Consider the following 16,698-nt stretch of genomic DNA (forward strand, 5'->3'; position numbering starts at 1 on the left):
CTGCTGCAGTTAGTTTGGGGGCTGAATTGCTTCTTCACTATCCATTCCCTTCTCCACTATCCATTCTAAATTTCCTTGTCTTCAGCTATCCCCTCTCCTTAGTCATGACAGCTTACCTGGTGGTGTGACCCAAAGTCCTGAGTGGTCTTGATCCCTAGACCCCCACAATTCTTAGGCTAGGTTTGCTGCATATGCTCATTCACAGCTGTAATTAGGAAAGGGAGTACCAAGAGGCACTCAAGTTGATCATCTGAATTTCATATATTCCTCCCTGCTACCATCGTGTAACATTAGTCCTAGGTTACCCTGATGATCAGTATTATTTATGCCTGCTGGTGTGGTGAGTCCTCCTCCAGCCTCCTGGTTCCTGGATACAAGGATACAAGGATCCTGGGATGTCTAGATGGCAGCTGTGGCAGTTCTAGCTTGTAGTTCAATGGGAAGCTTGCTGTTTCCTTTGGGGATTTAGACTTTTAAGTTTTTGAAGTCCAGAGTTGCAGGAAGAAAAGCACATATTTCCTTAATGGTTATTGGGAATGATGCTAACTGGGGTATCTCCTGCTTTCATCCCTTGGTTTCCAGATGCATGTATTTCACTGGTTCTTCCAGGGTGGAATGGGCACAATTTAATCAACCTGCCACCAAATGGCCAGGTGGTCTCCTCAAGGAATAGCATCACACTAGGTTATTGGCCTCTGTTGCTGTCATGATGGACATTCAGAGGCTACAGTAGCTTGACTGGCCTTAGTAAGAGGAAATCCATGATTTTGGACTGAGGTGTAGCCTCCATCTCTCCTACTGTGACCCCTTCTTTCACGTGCCCAATGTGCCAGGTGTGGTATGAATGAGGACAAAAGTTGTCTAACATCAATTAGCTATATCATTTTCTCTACTAAGTTGTTGTGTTTCTTTTGTGGTAATGTCTTCTAGTAGGTAATTACTTGTGATATGGAAAATTTCATGTCTATCCACATGCCTCCACTTAAGATCTTGTCTCTGACCTTTTAGTTTATTTCCTTCTATGCCCTTGACCAGCAGGCCAAGCAATTTGCCACCACCCATGAGTCCATATATATTATCTTGAGCCACTTCTTTTCTCCAGTGGATAAACCAGACATACTGCTCATGACTTCTTTCATTAGGAAAAATTTCTTTCAATACTGTCATTCAAGATCAACCCTAACACTGGCTATAGCAGCTTCTCTCTCTCTCTCTCTCTCTCTGTATGTATGTATGTGTGTGTGTGTGTGTGTATATATATATATATATATACACACACACACACACACATATATATATCTCCTCACCATCTGTTTTTGTCTTTTACCCACATACTTAGAACACCCATCTGAAAACCAGTCTCTGGAGTTTTCTCCTCATTCAGCTTGTAGTGTAGGGTGCCCATAGAGCTACAGATGTGAGCTGGGGAAAAGCATTGGTACAACAGTGGTGGGTGACATGGGGGTCCAGTCTGCCTCCTCATGTAAATTACTCCTGCCCTCTACTCCTGTTCAGGCACATCGTTTCCATCTATGATGAACTGCTGCTGAGTTCACTCATGTTTATGAATTGGTGGATCTGATAGAAGTCAGTTGATAATGGGCAATTTTTGACACGTACATTCTAGAGTGTGGGAGATTAAAAACCCTTCAGAGATTTTGGAATCCACCACTTCAGTAAATAGTTCAATAAATAGAGATCTGATGGTCAAAGGCATGTTGGGACATCCATTGCAAAGGATATCATTTTTTGTTGTCTCTCTTCCTACTAGAGAGTTTCCCAACTGTTTTGTCATTAATGCCCTGTGAAGGAAATTGTTAAGATTTTTTTCTCTAATTACTTCCCCACCCTGGAATATCAATAGCACAGATATAGTGCCTATTTGCTTAGGGACTACAGCCTTTGGAGGACCACAAACCATTGTAAGGTATAAGATTTTTTTTGCCCTGTAAAAACCAGGGTTTTCCACCTTGAGGATGATATCACTCCCAGTAAGATGCATTCCCTACTATGAAGAGGTAAGTACAATATCTGGTGGATCTCTTGGACTTCTGGTGGACACATTCCACTCTTCCAAGGACTGATCCAGCACATAGTATACGTGACATGGAAGGCTGTGCCATTTGAGTTGGACCTGGGGCAGGAAAGTGTTCTGCAGTAGTCCAAGGCTGTGATGTAAGCTATACTGCTCCTTGGGTAATACAATCTGATATTTTCTGATTTTGTAACTATCAAGAATGAAAAAGATGCAGTGTGGATATTATGACAAACCCAAGTGGATAATGACAAATTTAAGGAGGTACTTTCTGGGTTGTGCAAGTGCAGGCTCAGGACCCGAGAGTGAGGGCCTCTTTAAATCTTTCATATGAGGTGCCTCTATGTGGGTCACACTCTTTGGACTATTGACCTTGTTGGCTATAAAGTAATCCTGGTAACCTCTATGCTTTGTTCTAGAAGCTTTATAGATTTAGGTTTACACTTAGATAGGCCTATGATCCATTTTGAGTTAATACGTATTTATGGAGTGGTTGTGAGATAGTTCTCCATGATTCTCTCTTGTTTCTGCATATCTTCTGGTAGATTTTGTTCTGGATACTTTTCCAAGGATATTTGTATGGCAAACAGCTTTGGGAAATACAGCATCTTTCTCTGGGACAAAGGGCAGATTTGTTGGCCATTCATGATAATGAAGATGATGTATCTCACTGGAAAATGGATGAGGAGACTGGCTAGTGGCGTTTTTAGAGAAGACTGGGGCTCCTAATTAAGGTATTTCTCAGGGAGCCCAACTCACTGAGTGTGTCAGCATCATCTAGCCAGTGTTGTTTTGCCTTGTAGGAACTGGGGCTTGGGGAGCCAACACAAATGTTATTCTGGTTCTTCCATTGCTGTGATTAATAAGCGGTCCTTTGTCTCTAGCCCAGGAGTCTCAAGTTTTATGACAGTGTCTACGATATTGTGGCAGGCTAACTTGTTTTCTGGCAAATAAGGAAAATTGTAGATCTTTCATAGTTCTTGACAGTTTCAGTGAAAAAGATGGAATACTGACAAGACCTGGCTTTCTTGAATAGGAAAGACAGGAGCTTCCTCATTTAATATAATCTGAGGGACATCCTTGTGATTTAGTAGCAGCCATATCATTCAATTATTCAATCATTTCATCATGTAATAAATAAGCCTCCACTTTGTTCCTCATTGCTGAGGAGGGAGATGGTTGGGAGGGAGATGGCTGGGAGGGAGATAGTTGTAGGCTCTGTATTGGAAAGTAGGGCCAAAGGTGGGGCCTGAATGGTAGATGACTTAGTTGTTGTTCTTGCTCATTGGGATGGGGGCTGGAGGGACAATTTGATGGTTAGCATCATACCAACCTTGTTGAAACAATTGGTCCTAAGCTCCATCCCGGGTTAGAGGAAGGTTCTCATTCTTTATAGACAACACTTACAGAAACACACATATACACCAAAGGCAAAAGGAGGGAAATTTGTGACCCCAATGGGGAGAAATCATGCAAATCTTTAGAACTTTGGCTTGTTAGCTTGGGAGCTGAGGTGGAGGGACACATAATGTTTGTTGAAGAGGAATGACCATAGTTGGGTCCTCTTATGGCTCAACTGCTCCTGAATTCTATCAAGTCAATCTCAGATGATTTCAAAGATTATAGTACAAAGTCTCTGAGTTATTCAAGAGGTCTTTTTCTGACCATGAGGGCACTCTGGTCCTCTTACTGAAAGTTCCTTGAAATAGAGAAAATCCCATGGGAAATCATGGAGGATTCACCGTATAGTATTCCAGGTCTTACTGCCCTGCTTTGGGTCTGTACTCTCCCACATACTGGCCTACATGGGTAGGAAGAAGGGGACATAATGGGTCTTTATACAAAACCCTTGTGGATCTCTTGTTTCTGACTGATTTTTCTAGATGAAAAAATTGCGTGAGACAATTAGAAGTTATAATTACAGGGATGAGACACATTAATTTTGTGACAATAGAAGAATAGGAAGAAAACCTAAGCACCTAGGGATGGAATACCTTAAACAGTTGGAGTTACTGGGGAGGGTAAGAGAATTAATATTCTTTTTCTTTTAGCACAGCTCCTGGACCCTTCCACACAAGGACAATATCTTACCCACCTCTCCCAAACTATTGCAAATTCCTTGAATTTAACTGAATCTTTTTTTCTAAGATTTTATTTATTTGTCAGAGAGAGAGAGAGAGAGAATGGGAGGACAAGCAGAAGGAGAAACAGGCTCCCCATTGAGCTCCCAGAACCCTGGGATCATGACCTGAGCTGAAAGAGGTGGCTTAACTGACTCAACCATGCAGGTGCCCTGAATTTTTTTTTTTTTTAAGATTTTATTTATTTATTTGACAGACAGAGAGAGAGATCACAAGTAGGCAGAGAGGCAGACAGAGAGAGAGAGGGGGAAGCAGGCTCCCGGCTCAGCAGAGAGCCCGATGCGGGGCTCGACCCCAGGCCCCTGAGATCATGACCTGAGCTGAAGGCAGAGGCTTAACCCACTGAACCACCCAGGCACCCCAGGTGCCCTGAATTTAACTGACTTCTGAATTGGCATCTGCCAGATGGCTTTGGCTACAATTCGGTTGCTATTCTCTTAATCTTACTTCTCGGTATTAGAAATAACAGCAAATGGCCCCAGCTTCCTCGCCTCCTGTGCAAAACTTTATGAAAATTTTTGTTGTTTTTCTCACACACATTCCCATAACTGTAATTCAGGTGTTTCATGGGATGGAAAAATCCACCCAACTGTTATTATAAACAAACAGAACAGATTGGACTGTCATTATGCAGTCCTTCCAAAAAACAAGGGTTTCCAAAGATCTGAACAGAAGAAAGAACCCTAAGGCATATCAGCAGCTGGGGGGCCATGTTAGAGCCACTGTCAACTGTGTACTATGAAAGCTGTAGATGCCACTTGGGGGAGGGAGGGCGTTGCTCAACAGTTGTAAACAAGATCTTATTCCCAGGGGTACCAGGAACTCCTCTGGGACTATGCATTTTGTTTGAGGTCCTCCAACTTTATCCTTTTTCAAAGTTGTTTTGGTTATTGCAGGCTCTTTTCATTTCCATCAGGTTGCCAATTTCTTCAAAGAGCCCTACTGGTATTTTCATTCGGATTGTTCTGAACTTATATATTAAGTAGGGGAGAGGTGACATCTTAACATTATTAAATCTTCAGTTAATGAGCACGGTATAGCTACATTTACTTCGACATTTATTTTCTCTCAGCAATTTTTTGGAGTTATCAGTGTAGAGGTTTTTGCACATTTTTTCAGCATTATGCATAAATATATTTTTGATGCCATGGTAAGTGATATTTATGGTATTTTACTTCCTCATTGTTCATCTAGAGCATACAGTTGATATTTTTGTATTTTGATCTGATATCCTGTAACCATGTTAAACTTATTAATTTTTGAAGATTTCATCAGATTTTCTACATAGATCATTTTGTTTCTTTATTAAAAATTTTATTTTTCTTCCTTTCCAGTTTGAATTGTTTCTGTTTCTTTTCCTTGACTTTTGCACTGGTTAGGACTTCCAGTAAGTACATTATTGAAAAGAAGTAATGAGAGCAGACAGACTTATCTTGTTCCTTATCACAGGGGGGAAGCAGTATGATGTTAGCTGTAGGCTTTTCATTGATGCATTTTATCAGGTTAAGAAAGTTTCTATTTCAAGTTTCAGGTCAAAAAAAGTCTGGAATGGATGTTGGATTTTGCAGAGTCAAAGAAGGAATCTCATAGACACAAAAGGGTGAAGTGAACGTTTACGTGACGGCCAAGGAAAGAGAAAGCTCTCTAGCGTGAGAGGGATCCTGAATGGGTTGCCACTGAAGGTTTTTAGGACTGATCGTTTATTGAAAACTTGACCAGTATGCTTGTGACCTTGAGATTCTTTTTTTTTTTTTTTAAAGATTTTATTTATTTATTTGACAGGGACAGATCACAAGTAGGCAGAGAGGCAGGCAGAGAGAGATAGAGAGAGAGAGGGAAGCAGGCTCCCTGCTGAGCAGAGCGCCCGATGCGGGACTCGATCCTAGGACCCTGAGATCATGACCTGAGCCTAAGGCAGCGGCTTAACCCACTGAGCCACCCAGGTGCCCCTGACCTTGAGATTCTTGTGCCATCTGGTTTGAGCAAGGACTATTGGTAACATCCTTAATGATTTATTTCTATGAGGTTTGGTCGTTTTTCTGTGATTACAATGTAGCTGCCAAAGAAAAACACTCCCTAACATCTGGGACCAGATGGCCTGGTCTATTCCCTTATCTCTTGTCCATTCTGTCTTAGCGTTTTTGCCTGCCAGGAATAGTTTCTGAGCATAGTCAGGGATCTCCCCGCTTCTCCCTGACTATCCCTTCGCCCTTTCCTTACTCAGCATGATGAAATCTCTGACTTTAATTGTGCATTTGTCTATTTCTCCTTGGAGTCCTATCAGTTTTTTGTTTTATGTATTTTGTTCCTCTCTTGTCAGGTCTGTAGATGTTTAGGATTGTTATGTCTTCTTAATCAATGGCTTATTTATCCTTATGAAATAACCTATTTTATCCCTGGTAATAGCCTTTACTCAAAAATCTAGATTTTCTGTAATTAACGTAAAATTAATATAAAACCTAAAGCTTTTTTTTGACTAGTGTTGGCATGGTAGCTCTTTTTTCATCTATTAGGAGACAATTTTCCATGGATCTCTTATATTTTTGAACTTTTGAAGAAAAGTTAACATTTACTTAATAAGCATTTATTATTGTGTGCAGAAACACAAATGTTTTGTCTTTTAAACAAGTATATCTCAATATATAGAAAGTTTACATTACATATAAGTTTATTGGACCCATGTATATGAATAAATGTCTTCTATATAACTCTGAAAATAAGAAAATGCTGGAGTCAAGGGGAAATTGCACTTCTTGTCAAAATTTAAATTGTCCCAGATCCTTGCAATGACCACAATATCAATTGAATATAAATTGAAATATTTTTAAGATTAGCAAATTAATCTCCTCTGCTTATGATGTAGGTGCCTTTTGAACTGCTGCTTTTGCTCTGGGTACTGAGGGGGTGACAAGTAAATCTGTGCACAAGCCCTTTAAGAGTGGATTTCCTGTTCTATATTTATAATGGTTCTCCTGGAAGTAAACTTTGGTTTTCATGGCCAGACATTTTAGGCATGTGTGTCTCTACTACAGGTCTCAAGAGTTGGGGTGCCTGGTGTGGGGCACAAATCCCCCCTCTCTCCTCCCGGACAAGCGATGTATTACGAGATCTCTCCTAATTGTGGGTCTTTTGGGCCTGGGGTGGGGTTTCTTTCAAGACCTGGTCTCTTCCTCTTCTACCTGTCTCAGTGTGGCCCTTTTCTCTCCTGTTTAGCTAGCTTTCAAAGAAAGGCCTTTGCAGAGGGAAATTTTCCAGATGTAGCTCTAGATGTGTTTGGGGGAAGAGGTGAGTTCAGGATCCTTCTATGCCTCAATCTTGAGCCATCTTCCATTTTTGCAGTTCTCGTTTCAGCTTTTGTTCTGGACTCGTTATTTGAATATTCATATAGCAAACCAAACAGCCATTATTAAAAAATTAAATTATATCAAGTTGGTATTTTAAAATATTAAAACACTTTACTTCGGGCAATAAAACTTTATTTGGAAATTTTTAAATCAATAGCCTTCATTTTTTTAAAAGAAGAAATTAATTATTTTAAGTCAAACTATCAAAAAACTCTACCTTGTAGAATTGCATATGAAAGCAGTGCAGGGAAACTGATGGCAAGAGACTAGCTTATGAGGCATGATTCAAACTTCTTAGTGCGTTTTAATTTTAAAACCGCGAAGCCGCTGCAGAATTCCGTGGGAACTTCGAGTCTGGTAAAGGACTCTCCAAAACACTAGGCTGAAAATAACTTTTCGACAGCGGCAGATGAGCGGCTGGGGCTCAGGTTTTGCAGTTGAAGCCCAAGGTCTCAAAGCACCGAAGAGGCACGTGTTTTACTTCTTTAGGCCAGATGTCTAAAAGAATCTCACTTGTGCAGCGTCCTGGAGGGAATTACACAGACCTGGGGAGCAAGAAAGAGGGCGCGGTCTGGATGGACCTGGCTACTTTTCAGCCTTCCACATTTGTTGAAATTCCTCTCGCTTTCAATTCCAGGAAAGACTCACCTCAAACGTCGGCTACTGGGTCTCGGGGGCGCTGGCGGGGGCGCGCGCGGCGGCGTAGGGGGCGCGCGGCGGGGGCGCGCGGCGGGGGGGCGTGGGAGACGCTGCGTCAACCGCCCACAGCGCGGCTTTGCGTCCGACCCCGGTCGTTGCTGCAGCCCCAGGGCGCGGACGCCCGGCCTCTCCGCCCAAATGTTAGTTTGTAAAACAGCGGGGCTGGAGTCTGCTGGGTTTGCAGCCTTCCGCCTTGTAGGAAGTCTGGGAGGCTCAGAATTTCCAACTCTTTCACCTTAGAGCCCTCTTCGCCCAGGCAAAACCACCCAGTAACTTGGCTCCCACAGCCTGAGCAGGTACGCGGACTGCGGAGAGCGGAGGCGCGCGCGGTCCTTCCCCCGTCGGATTGTGAGAGTTTTGGATGGGTTTTCCGGCAAAAGCGTTTACCTTTCCTCTATCAGCGGCAGTTTTGCCTCTGTGGGTGAGAAATCTAAGGCAAATCAGAACTTTCCTACCCTGTACCCCCCACCCCCATGTCATCGTGTACTGTATCATTAAACGGTTTGAAGTGAGTCCTTGAAGGAGGGCCCGAAGACGTTCGTCTCTGCGGTAGCAGGGGACTGATAAACGTGGGCAAATATGTGGTGATACAACGTACACCCCCTAGCCTGGTTAGGAGGGTTAAATGAAGAGACTACGTAAAATCCTTGAACAGTTTCTTCTAAATACAGGCGTTTACTCCATATAACCTTTATTTGTATACGCATGTGAACTCATGGATCCACTGATGAGGTGGTTTTGTAGCACCTGGTGACTGTCCCGTCTTTTTCTTAATTAGTTTCTTGGCGTGGCCGGCGTCCCTGCCTTCCTGTTACCACAGATAGATGTAAGCCTGTGCCTACCTTAAGTGCAAGGGCGCCTTTGTGCGTCAAAACCCATTTTCCCTTGTTTACTCCAGGGTATCATCCCATCAATTTTCTTCTGTACCAGTAAACACATTTTGCTTCCTATTGGGTCATGTCCGTCTGCATATGTATTAGTTTCCTAGGGCTGCCTAAAAAAGTACCGCAAACAACAGAAATTTATTCTTTGACTTCTGGAGGCCGGAGGCTGAAAAGTGTTGGTAGTGTTGGTTCCTACTGGAGGCTCTGGGGGATACTTTGTTCATGTATCTTTTCTAGCTTCTGGAGGCTTATTTGGGGAAAAAAAAGTCACATTCACAGGTTCTGAGGTTAGGACTTGAATGTATTTTGGGGGAGAGGACATAATTCAACCTATGACAGCATACAAACACGTTACCTTTCTCATCAAAAAAATCTTCCTCTTGCCCTTATTTTACTCCCTTTTGTAGCACAATTTCTCAAGTGCTTACATTCATATTCACTGTCTCCACTTCCTCCTTTTTTTTTTTTTTTAAGATTTTATTTATTTATTTGACAGAAATCACCAGTAGATAGAGGCAGGCAGAGAGAGAGAGGAGGAAGCATTCTCCCCACTGAGCAGAGAGCCTGATTCGGGGCTCAATCCCAGGACCTTGGGATCATGACCTGAGGCAAAGGCAGAGGCTTAACCCACTGAGCTACCTAGGGGCCCCTCCACTTCCTCCTTGACAATTCTCTTCTAGAAGGTCGATCAATCAGGCATTGGCCTCCATCACTCTTGAAATTGTTGCCGTACTTCAGTTCACAAATGACCTACCTTCATGTTGCTAAATCTGTTGGTTCTTAGTTCTCCTCTGACCTGACCAGCATTTGACGCAGAGCATTACTCAAGACGTAAGTTTTTCTCCTATTTTCAGTATATCCCCTCTTGGTTTTACCTTCTGGCTCATTGATCACTCATTCTTAAGTTTTGTTTGCTGGTCTTTCTTTCTCAGACCTGACACTTTAGATGGAATACCTTTGGCAATAGAATTTCGTTGAAATTCTTTTGATGCTTTTCAGAAAGTTTCGTGAATTGAATTTTGGTTTCTGTATCACTACATTAACTTTACTTAAAACATTATGTGACAATTAATATGGGAAAAATATAAGAGGGAATATTTTCCAACAGGGGACTTTGGCTTATGTTCTATAATTTATATGTTTATTATTATTATCAACAGTTTCCAAAAGAGCATTGTATTCTTCAAAATGAATTTTTAGTGACATGGCATCAAATAATATTTCCTGATACTTATTTGACCAGGAATTATGTTTGGCAACCGTGTTTTTAATTAACTGCAGTGTTTCTAAAATAATAAATCAGTTGTATAGTTTGTGAATGAAATAAAAATTTTCAGTGTTGTCAGGAGATATTTTTGTTCTATCATTCATGGTGAAATTAAATGTCTTGACAGGTTGTGCAAAATGTCATAGAGTTTTCGTTTTTGAGGATTTTCTGTTTGCTTAGCTTTTCTCCTATGTATTTGAGCCATTGTATCCCCATTATATATACACACATATATATATATTTTTTAATTTAATTTTTTTGGTGAGCTCTTAAAAATGTGTACTATTCTTCTGCAGCTGTGTCATATATTGGTTAAAATCCTAATACATGTTCACATATGGTTGGAAATCCACAATTATATCAGTAATTGTTATGTGCCTTCTATCGTTTACATTAGGGATTATGTCCAAAATATTTTAATTTTTAAAAACCTTATTCAAACTGATTTTATTAATAATGTATCCTGTAATATTTATTATTTGGTTTTGTATTTTACTTCCTAAATAGTCTGGTTTTTGGTGTTAATATTTGTATTTTACAGAAATGTGCTAGCAGAATGCTATCAGGCTCTTAAAATTTATTAGATGACCCTCTACACTAGAGTAGGTACTACTCTAAAAATTTAATCGTGTTTATTATGTTAACAAATGCAGGCCTATATTTTCCCATTTTTCATAGGATTGTTAATTTTTTAAATTCTTTAAAATCTGATATTAACTCTTTTTAAAAAAAATTCTTTATTTAAATTCAATTATTTAACATATAGTTTCAGGAGTAGAATTGGTGGTTCATCAGTTGCATCAGTTACATATAACACCCAGTGCTCATTCCATCGAGTGCCCTCCTTAATGCCCATCACCCAGTTACCCCATCCCCCCGCCCACCTCCCCTTCAGCAATCCCCAGTTTGTTTCCTAGAGTTTAGTCTCCAGAGTACCTCAAGCAAACTATCTATATAGACAGTGCTTAATCTTGGATATTCTCATAAGCACTATCTACATAGACTGCTTGAGGTACTCTGGAGATTGAGGATTTTGGGGTGCATTCAGTGGGTGATATTAACTCTTAATACTTACTGGTGATGATGTGCATTTCACTTTATTCATGTTCAAGAATTTGTGATAAATGCTGCTAATATTTGCATCATTTTTATTCTTCAGCTAACCTCTGCATCCAGAGAGTTTGCAATTTAGACAAGATATAGAATTCTTTGAGGAAAGATGTTAACTAAAAGCTGGTGAAAATTCAATTCTTCTTCCTTTTTTGGTTATATGCTCTTTTTGAAATCCTTCAGATTTTTCTCTTTGAGGTTCTTAAATTTCATTCTGTGTTTGTGTTTTGTTATCTGTTTACTTTTCGGTATTTTGTGAACACTTTTTGATCTGTGGTTTCCATTATTCTTTAATGAGAAATTTATCTATATTATTTCTTCAAATATTTCTTCCTGTTCACATTTTCTTTCTCACTGGATCTTCCATTATGTGGTTTTTAGCATTTATATAATTCTACATATCTCTTATTTTTAATTTCATTTCTATTTCTTTATCCTTTTCTGTAGCTTTCAGGCTGAACACCTCAATTGGATCTTCCATTTTCCTAATTTATTCTTCAACCCTGTTATTCTGTGATCAGTTTTGTTGTTTTTTTACATTTTTCAATTGTAGTATTTCTACTCAGGTCTTTAAAAAAAATACCCTGTATACCTGTTTTATATATTGTGTGTATGTGTTTGTGTATCTTTGGTTCCTCTATAAGTCTGTATGTATGTATGTATGTATGTATGTATGTATGTATTTAAGTAATCTCTACATGCAGTGTGGGGCTGGAACTTACAACCCTGAGAGCAAGAGTTGCATGTTCTTCTAACTAAACCATTCAGGTGCCCCTGGACTCCCCCCACGCCCCCTCCAGTTTGTTTTTTTTCTTTTGCAAAGCCTATATTTTTCAGGTGTCAAGTTATTTTCACCTGTGAGCTTATATGCTCTTGGGAGTGTCAGCTGCTCTTGTCTGGTAATCTATTATGAAATTGTCAAGAGCCAGGCCCCAGTCTATGATCCTCCCATCAAGTTTAGGGAAATAATACATGTGTATTTGTTTCCCAGGTCTGCCAAATACCACCAAGTAAGTGGCTTAAAACAATTGTAATTTATTCTCACCGTTGAGGAGTCTAGGAGTCTGAAATCAAGGTGTTTGCAGTGCTAGCCTCCTTCTGAAGGTTCTAGGGAAGAATTTCCCTTGCTTCTTCCTAGCAAAGATGCTTGCAATTTTTAAAATTATAGCTTATAGTTACATTAGTCTCTGCCTCTTTCATTACATGACCTCTATCCCTCTGTATCTATGGTGTCTTTACATGATTTCTTTTTTAAAAAAAAAGATTTATTTATTTATTTGAGAGAAAGAGAGAGAGAGAGACTGACTTCAGGGAGAGGGTCAGAGGGAGCAGGAGAGAGTTCCCTGCAGACTCAGTGCTGAGTGAAGAACCTGACATGGGGCTCGATCTCATGACCATGAGATCAGGACCTGAGCCAAAACCAAAAGTCAGATGCTTGACCAACTGCACCATGCAGGTGCCCTTGTGTGGCTTTTTTTTAATTTATTTTTTTATTTTTTTAATTTTTTAACAGTTTTTTTTTTTTTTTTTAAGATTTCATTTACTTATTTGACAGAGAGAGATCACAAGCAGGCAGAGAGGCAGGCAGAGAGAGAGGAGGATGCAGGCTCCCTGCTGAGCAGAGAGCCCAATGCGGGGCTCGATCCTAGGACTCTGAGATCATGACCTGAGCCGAAGGCAGCGGCTTAACCCACTGAGCCACCCAGGCGCCCCCTTGTGTGGCTTTCTTGTAATGACACCAGTCATTGGATGTAGGGCTCATTGTAATCTAGTATGACCTTGTCTTAACTGGGTTACATCTGCAAAGACTATATTTTCAAATATGGTCATATTCACAGGTGCCAGGGATTAGAACTTGAAAATATTTTTTAGGGACACAGTTCAACCTGTAACAATGAGACATCTAAGTGTAGAGAGCTTCAGACAATAGAGAACAAATGCTATTCTATATTAATTTTGTCAGTCTATGAGACAACTCCCATGGTCAAGCATATAGGTGTTTTTTTTTTTTTTTTGTTTTGTTTTTTTTTTTTTTTAACAGAGAAAGCATTGTCCTGAGTTTTAATCAGCTTTGGAGGGAGAGAGGAGTAGAAGAATGAAAACCTAAGACCTGTCCAGTCTGTACTTTTTTCTCAGCCTGATTTTGGTGCTATCTTGATATTTTTCTGTGGATACCCTGGGCCTAGGCTATTATTCCTATAGAAATAATGATAAAGGGCATTTATTACCTCAAAAAATGGGGGAAAGATAAGAACAAAATTTTAAACTTTTCTAAAGAAATTCTCTCATTCCTGCTACTGTCTCTTTCTCTTCAGTCCCGTCCTAAATGCCCATACCTAAATCAGCCTTCAACCACCTATAAAGATTTCTTACAGTTTTTTTTGTTTGTTTGTTTGCTTATTTTTAAATTTTTTATTGGTAGTTATTATTAGGAATGTTATTCTCCATTTTATAATTCTGTAGAGCTGATTTTGGGACTCACCATCTTCATGGCAATTGATAATCCTGCCATAATTTTTAATCTGAAATCTTAATGTTTTATCCTCAGGAAAGAATACAATTTATTGATCTATCATTTGGAAGTGAAGTAAGATAACGAAATGAAGCCAGCGCAACATCTGTTAGCCTCTAGTAAGAAATGGGCAAATGTTCCAGAATTCACTTACCAAAAAGGACTATTTAATTTACCATTGTCACCTAAACCGAAGGAAAAACGTAGTGCAAAATTTGTACGTGATAAACTTGAACCAATGGTCTTAGGATCTCCACCAACAGGGGAATCCATTGTAAGGTATGCTTTGCCTATTCCATCAAATAAAACAAAGGAGTTAATAGCAGAAGATGAATTGATCAGGAAAATTACCAAACATCTGAAGATGGTAAGACACTTGTTGGTCCCTGTGTTTGGGGTTCCCATGACTAGTGCTAGGCTTAGTGATTTGTTAGGAAGGTGCACTAAACTCAAAATATAGCCCTACTGATGGCTAAGATTTATTATGGTGAAAGGATACAAAGCAAAATTAGCAAAAGGCAAAGGCTTATGGTGTGAAGTCTGGAGGAAACTAGGTCCAAGGTTCCTCTTCCTTTAAAGTCACACAGGATGTTCCTAATTCCTCCAACAGCAAATACGTTATGACGACATATGTGAAATGTCTATTGGAGAAGCTCATTAGAGGCTCAGTGTTTAGAGTTTTATTGGGGTTGCTCATGTAGGTGCTTTGCCTAGCACGTACAAAAATTCCAGACTCCCTGAAGGAAAGCAGATGTTTAGCATGAACCATATTGTTTGTGCAAAAAAGTTTAGGGACATTGAGCCACTGTTATCAGAGATGATGGGAACACTGCTAAAATCCAAGTGCTGAGACTCCAGTCCAATGCCAGCCTTGCAAGCAGATCTTTCTAATGATAGACATTTCTGAGTCTCATTCCTGCTATGCTAACTCTTCTCAGCACTTTAGAAAGTTTAGCTCTTAGTGTTGGGGAAAAAAATTTCCTTTTCTATGAGTTCTTCTTTGCACAATGATCCAGAATTGAATTGTGAATTAACCAAATACCAAATGAGAACAATGAGGAGAGTACAAATATAAAAAGAATATAGCTTGTCAAATTTCCAAAATATAAATTTCCTCAAAGTTTGAGGCATTAGCTCAGAGAATTTCCTTTAAAATGTTATTGCTCTCTGGTTTCCATTTCTATTTTGCCCAGTTCTCTTTAAAGAAGGAAGTTGAGTCAGTCAGATTTTGAGGAATACTTTGGTGATAAGTGGAGTCGATGCTTCACCTATTCATAGTCTCTTACTTGCCTGTCACCATAGAAACAGAAGTTGTAGGGACTCTCTCCATTCCTAGGGAGTAGAGTTGAGGACTGTTTCTCATGATTTCTTTATGGTAATATGAGATCGGGTGTGAGATGAAAAATGGAACTGGCAGAAATAAGTCTTACTTCTAAGAAGGTCCTGACATGTTTGATTAAATGTCTTTTTACATTTAATATAATTTTAAACTATAAAAATACTTAACTTGCTTTGATTCACTCACAGATTGTTTCTACTTTGGAAGAAACCTATGGATTTGACATTCAAAATAGAGAAAAATTAGTCGTGAAGCCTGAAAATGAAGAATTAACTTTTTCGGTTAGTATATGTAACCCTAATGCAGAGACATTAACAGCTGATATCAAAGCTGTTGTCATTAAAGCTGATATCAGCTTTCTTATGAAGGGTTAAGATTTTCTTTTGGATTCCATTTATGTTCTCAGAATGAATTCCCCATCCATGAAAATGATTCAGTTAGGGAACTTGAAAGTAGAGTGCTTATTTTTCTATTCTTTGCCACCACTTATCTTAAAGTTTAATTAAGACATATCTATATTTTTGGGGCGCCTGGGTGGCTCAGTGGGTTAAAGCCTCTGCCTTCGGCTCAGGTCATGATTCCAGGGTCCTGGAATCGAGCCCCGCATCGGGCTCTCTGCTCAGCAGGGAGCCTGCTTCCTCCTCTCTCTCTGCTTCTCTGCCTACTTGTGATCTCTGTCTGTCAAAATAAATAAATAAAATCTAAAAAAAAAAAAGACATCTATATTTTAAACCCACTTTTATTGTTAATGCCTATTCTATTTAATTTTTAAACATTTGGTTGCTTGTTGGTTTGAGATGTATATTCTTTCTGTGTTAAGAAAGTATCCTATTTCTATTTTGGTAAAAAAACTAAGAAGTTAATTGAGTTTTAACAAATCTCTGGTATATATTGAAGTTATGTAACTATTAAGGTGATTAAGTATGTGGATCTCCTATAGTCTATTGAGGAGATGAATGTTTTTACACATTTCATAATATTCAACTATTTTAATACTTAATTACTTTTCTTAGTAATATTTCTTGAATAATATTCAACTGTATTTTAATACTTAATTACTTTTCTTAGTTAGGGGTTGAGTTTGGCTCCATGTCATAGATTGTTGTATCTTTTAATTCATGAACATGGTATGTCTCTCCATTTATTTAGATCTTGTTTGATTTCTTTTATCACCATTTTATAATTTTCATCATATAGATCCTATACATGGTTTGATATATTTATGGATTTGTATTTCATGTTTTTTGGAATGATTTTTTTAAAAGATTTTATTTATTTATTTGACAGACAGAGATCATAAGTAGGCAGAGAGGCAGGCAGAGAGAGAGGGGGGGGAAGCAGGCTCCCTGTTGAGCAGAGAACCTGAT

At 39.3% G+C, this 16,698-nt stretch overlaps 1 protein-coding gene across 1 annotated transcript in view; it reads left to right on the forward strand.

Annotated features, from left to right (window-relative positions):
- The first annotated feature begins 8,302 nt into the window (after positions 1–8,302).
- LOC116855275 (coiled-coil domain-containing protein 7-like) overlaps positions 8,303–16,698 on the forward strand; it is a 136,462-nt gene continuing 128,066 nt past the window's right edge. The window contains exons 1-4 of the mRNA XM_032837881.1: positions 8,303–8,515; positions 8,998–9,073; positions 14,029–14,359; positions 15,520–15,612. Of these exons, the coding sequence (XP_032693772.1) occupies positions 14,081–14,359; positions 15,520–15,612 (372 nt within the window). The 5' untranslated portion in view covers positions 8,303–8,515; positions 8,998–9,073; positions 14,029–14,080. The remainder of the gene's footprint in view (positions 8,516–8,997; positions 9,074–14,028; positions 14,360–15,519; positions 15,613–16,698) is intronic.

Source organism: Lontra canadensis, unplaced genomic scaffold, assembly GCF_010015895.1.
Source record: "Lontra canadensis isolate GAN:19392208 unplaced genomic scaffold, GSC_riverotter_1.0 scaffold100, whole genome shotgun sequence".
Classification (NCBI taxonomy): Eukaryota; Metazoa; Chordata; class Mammalia; order Carnivora; family Mustelidae; genus Lontra; species Lontra canadensis.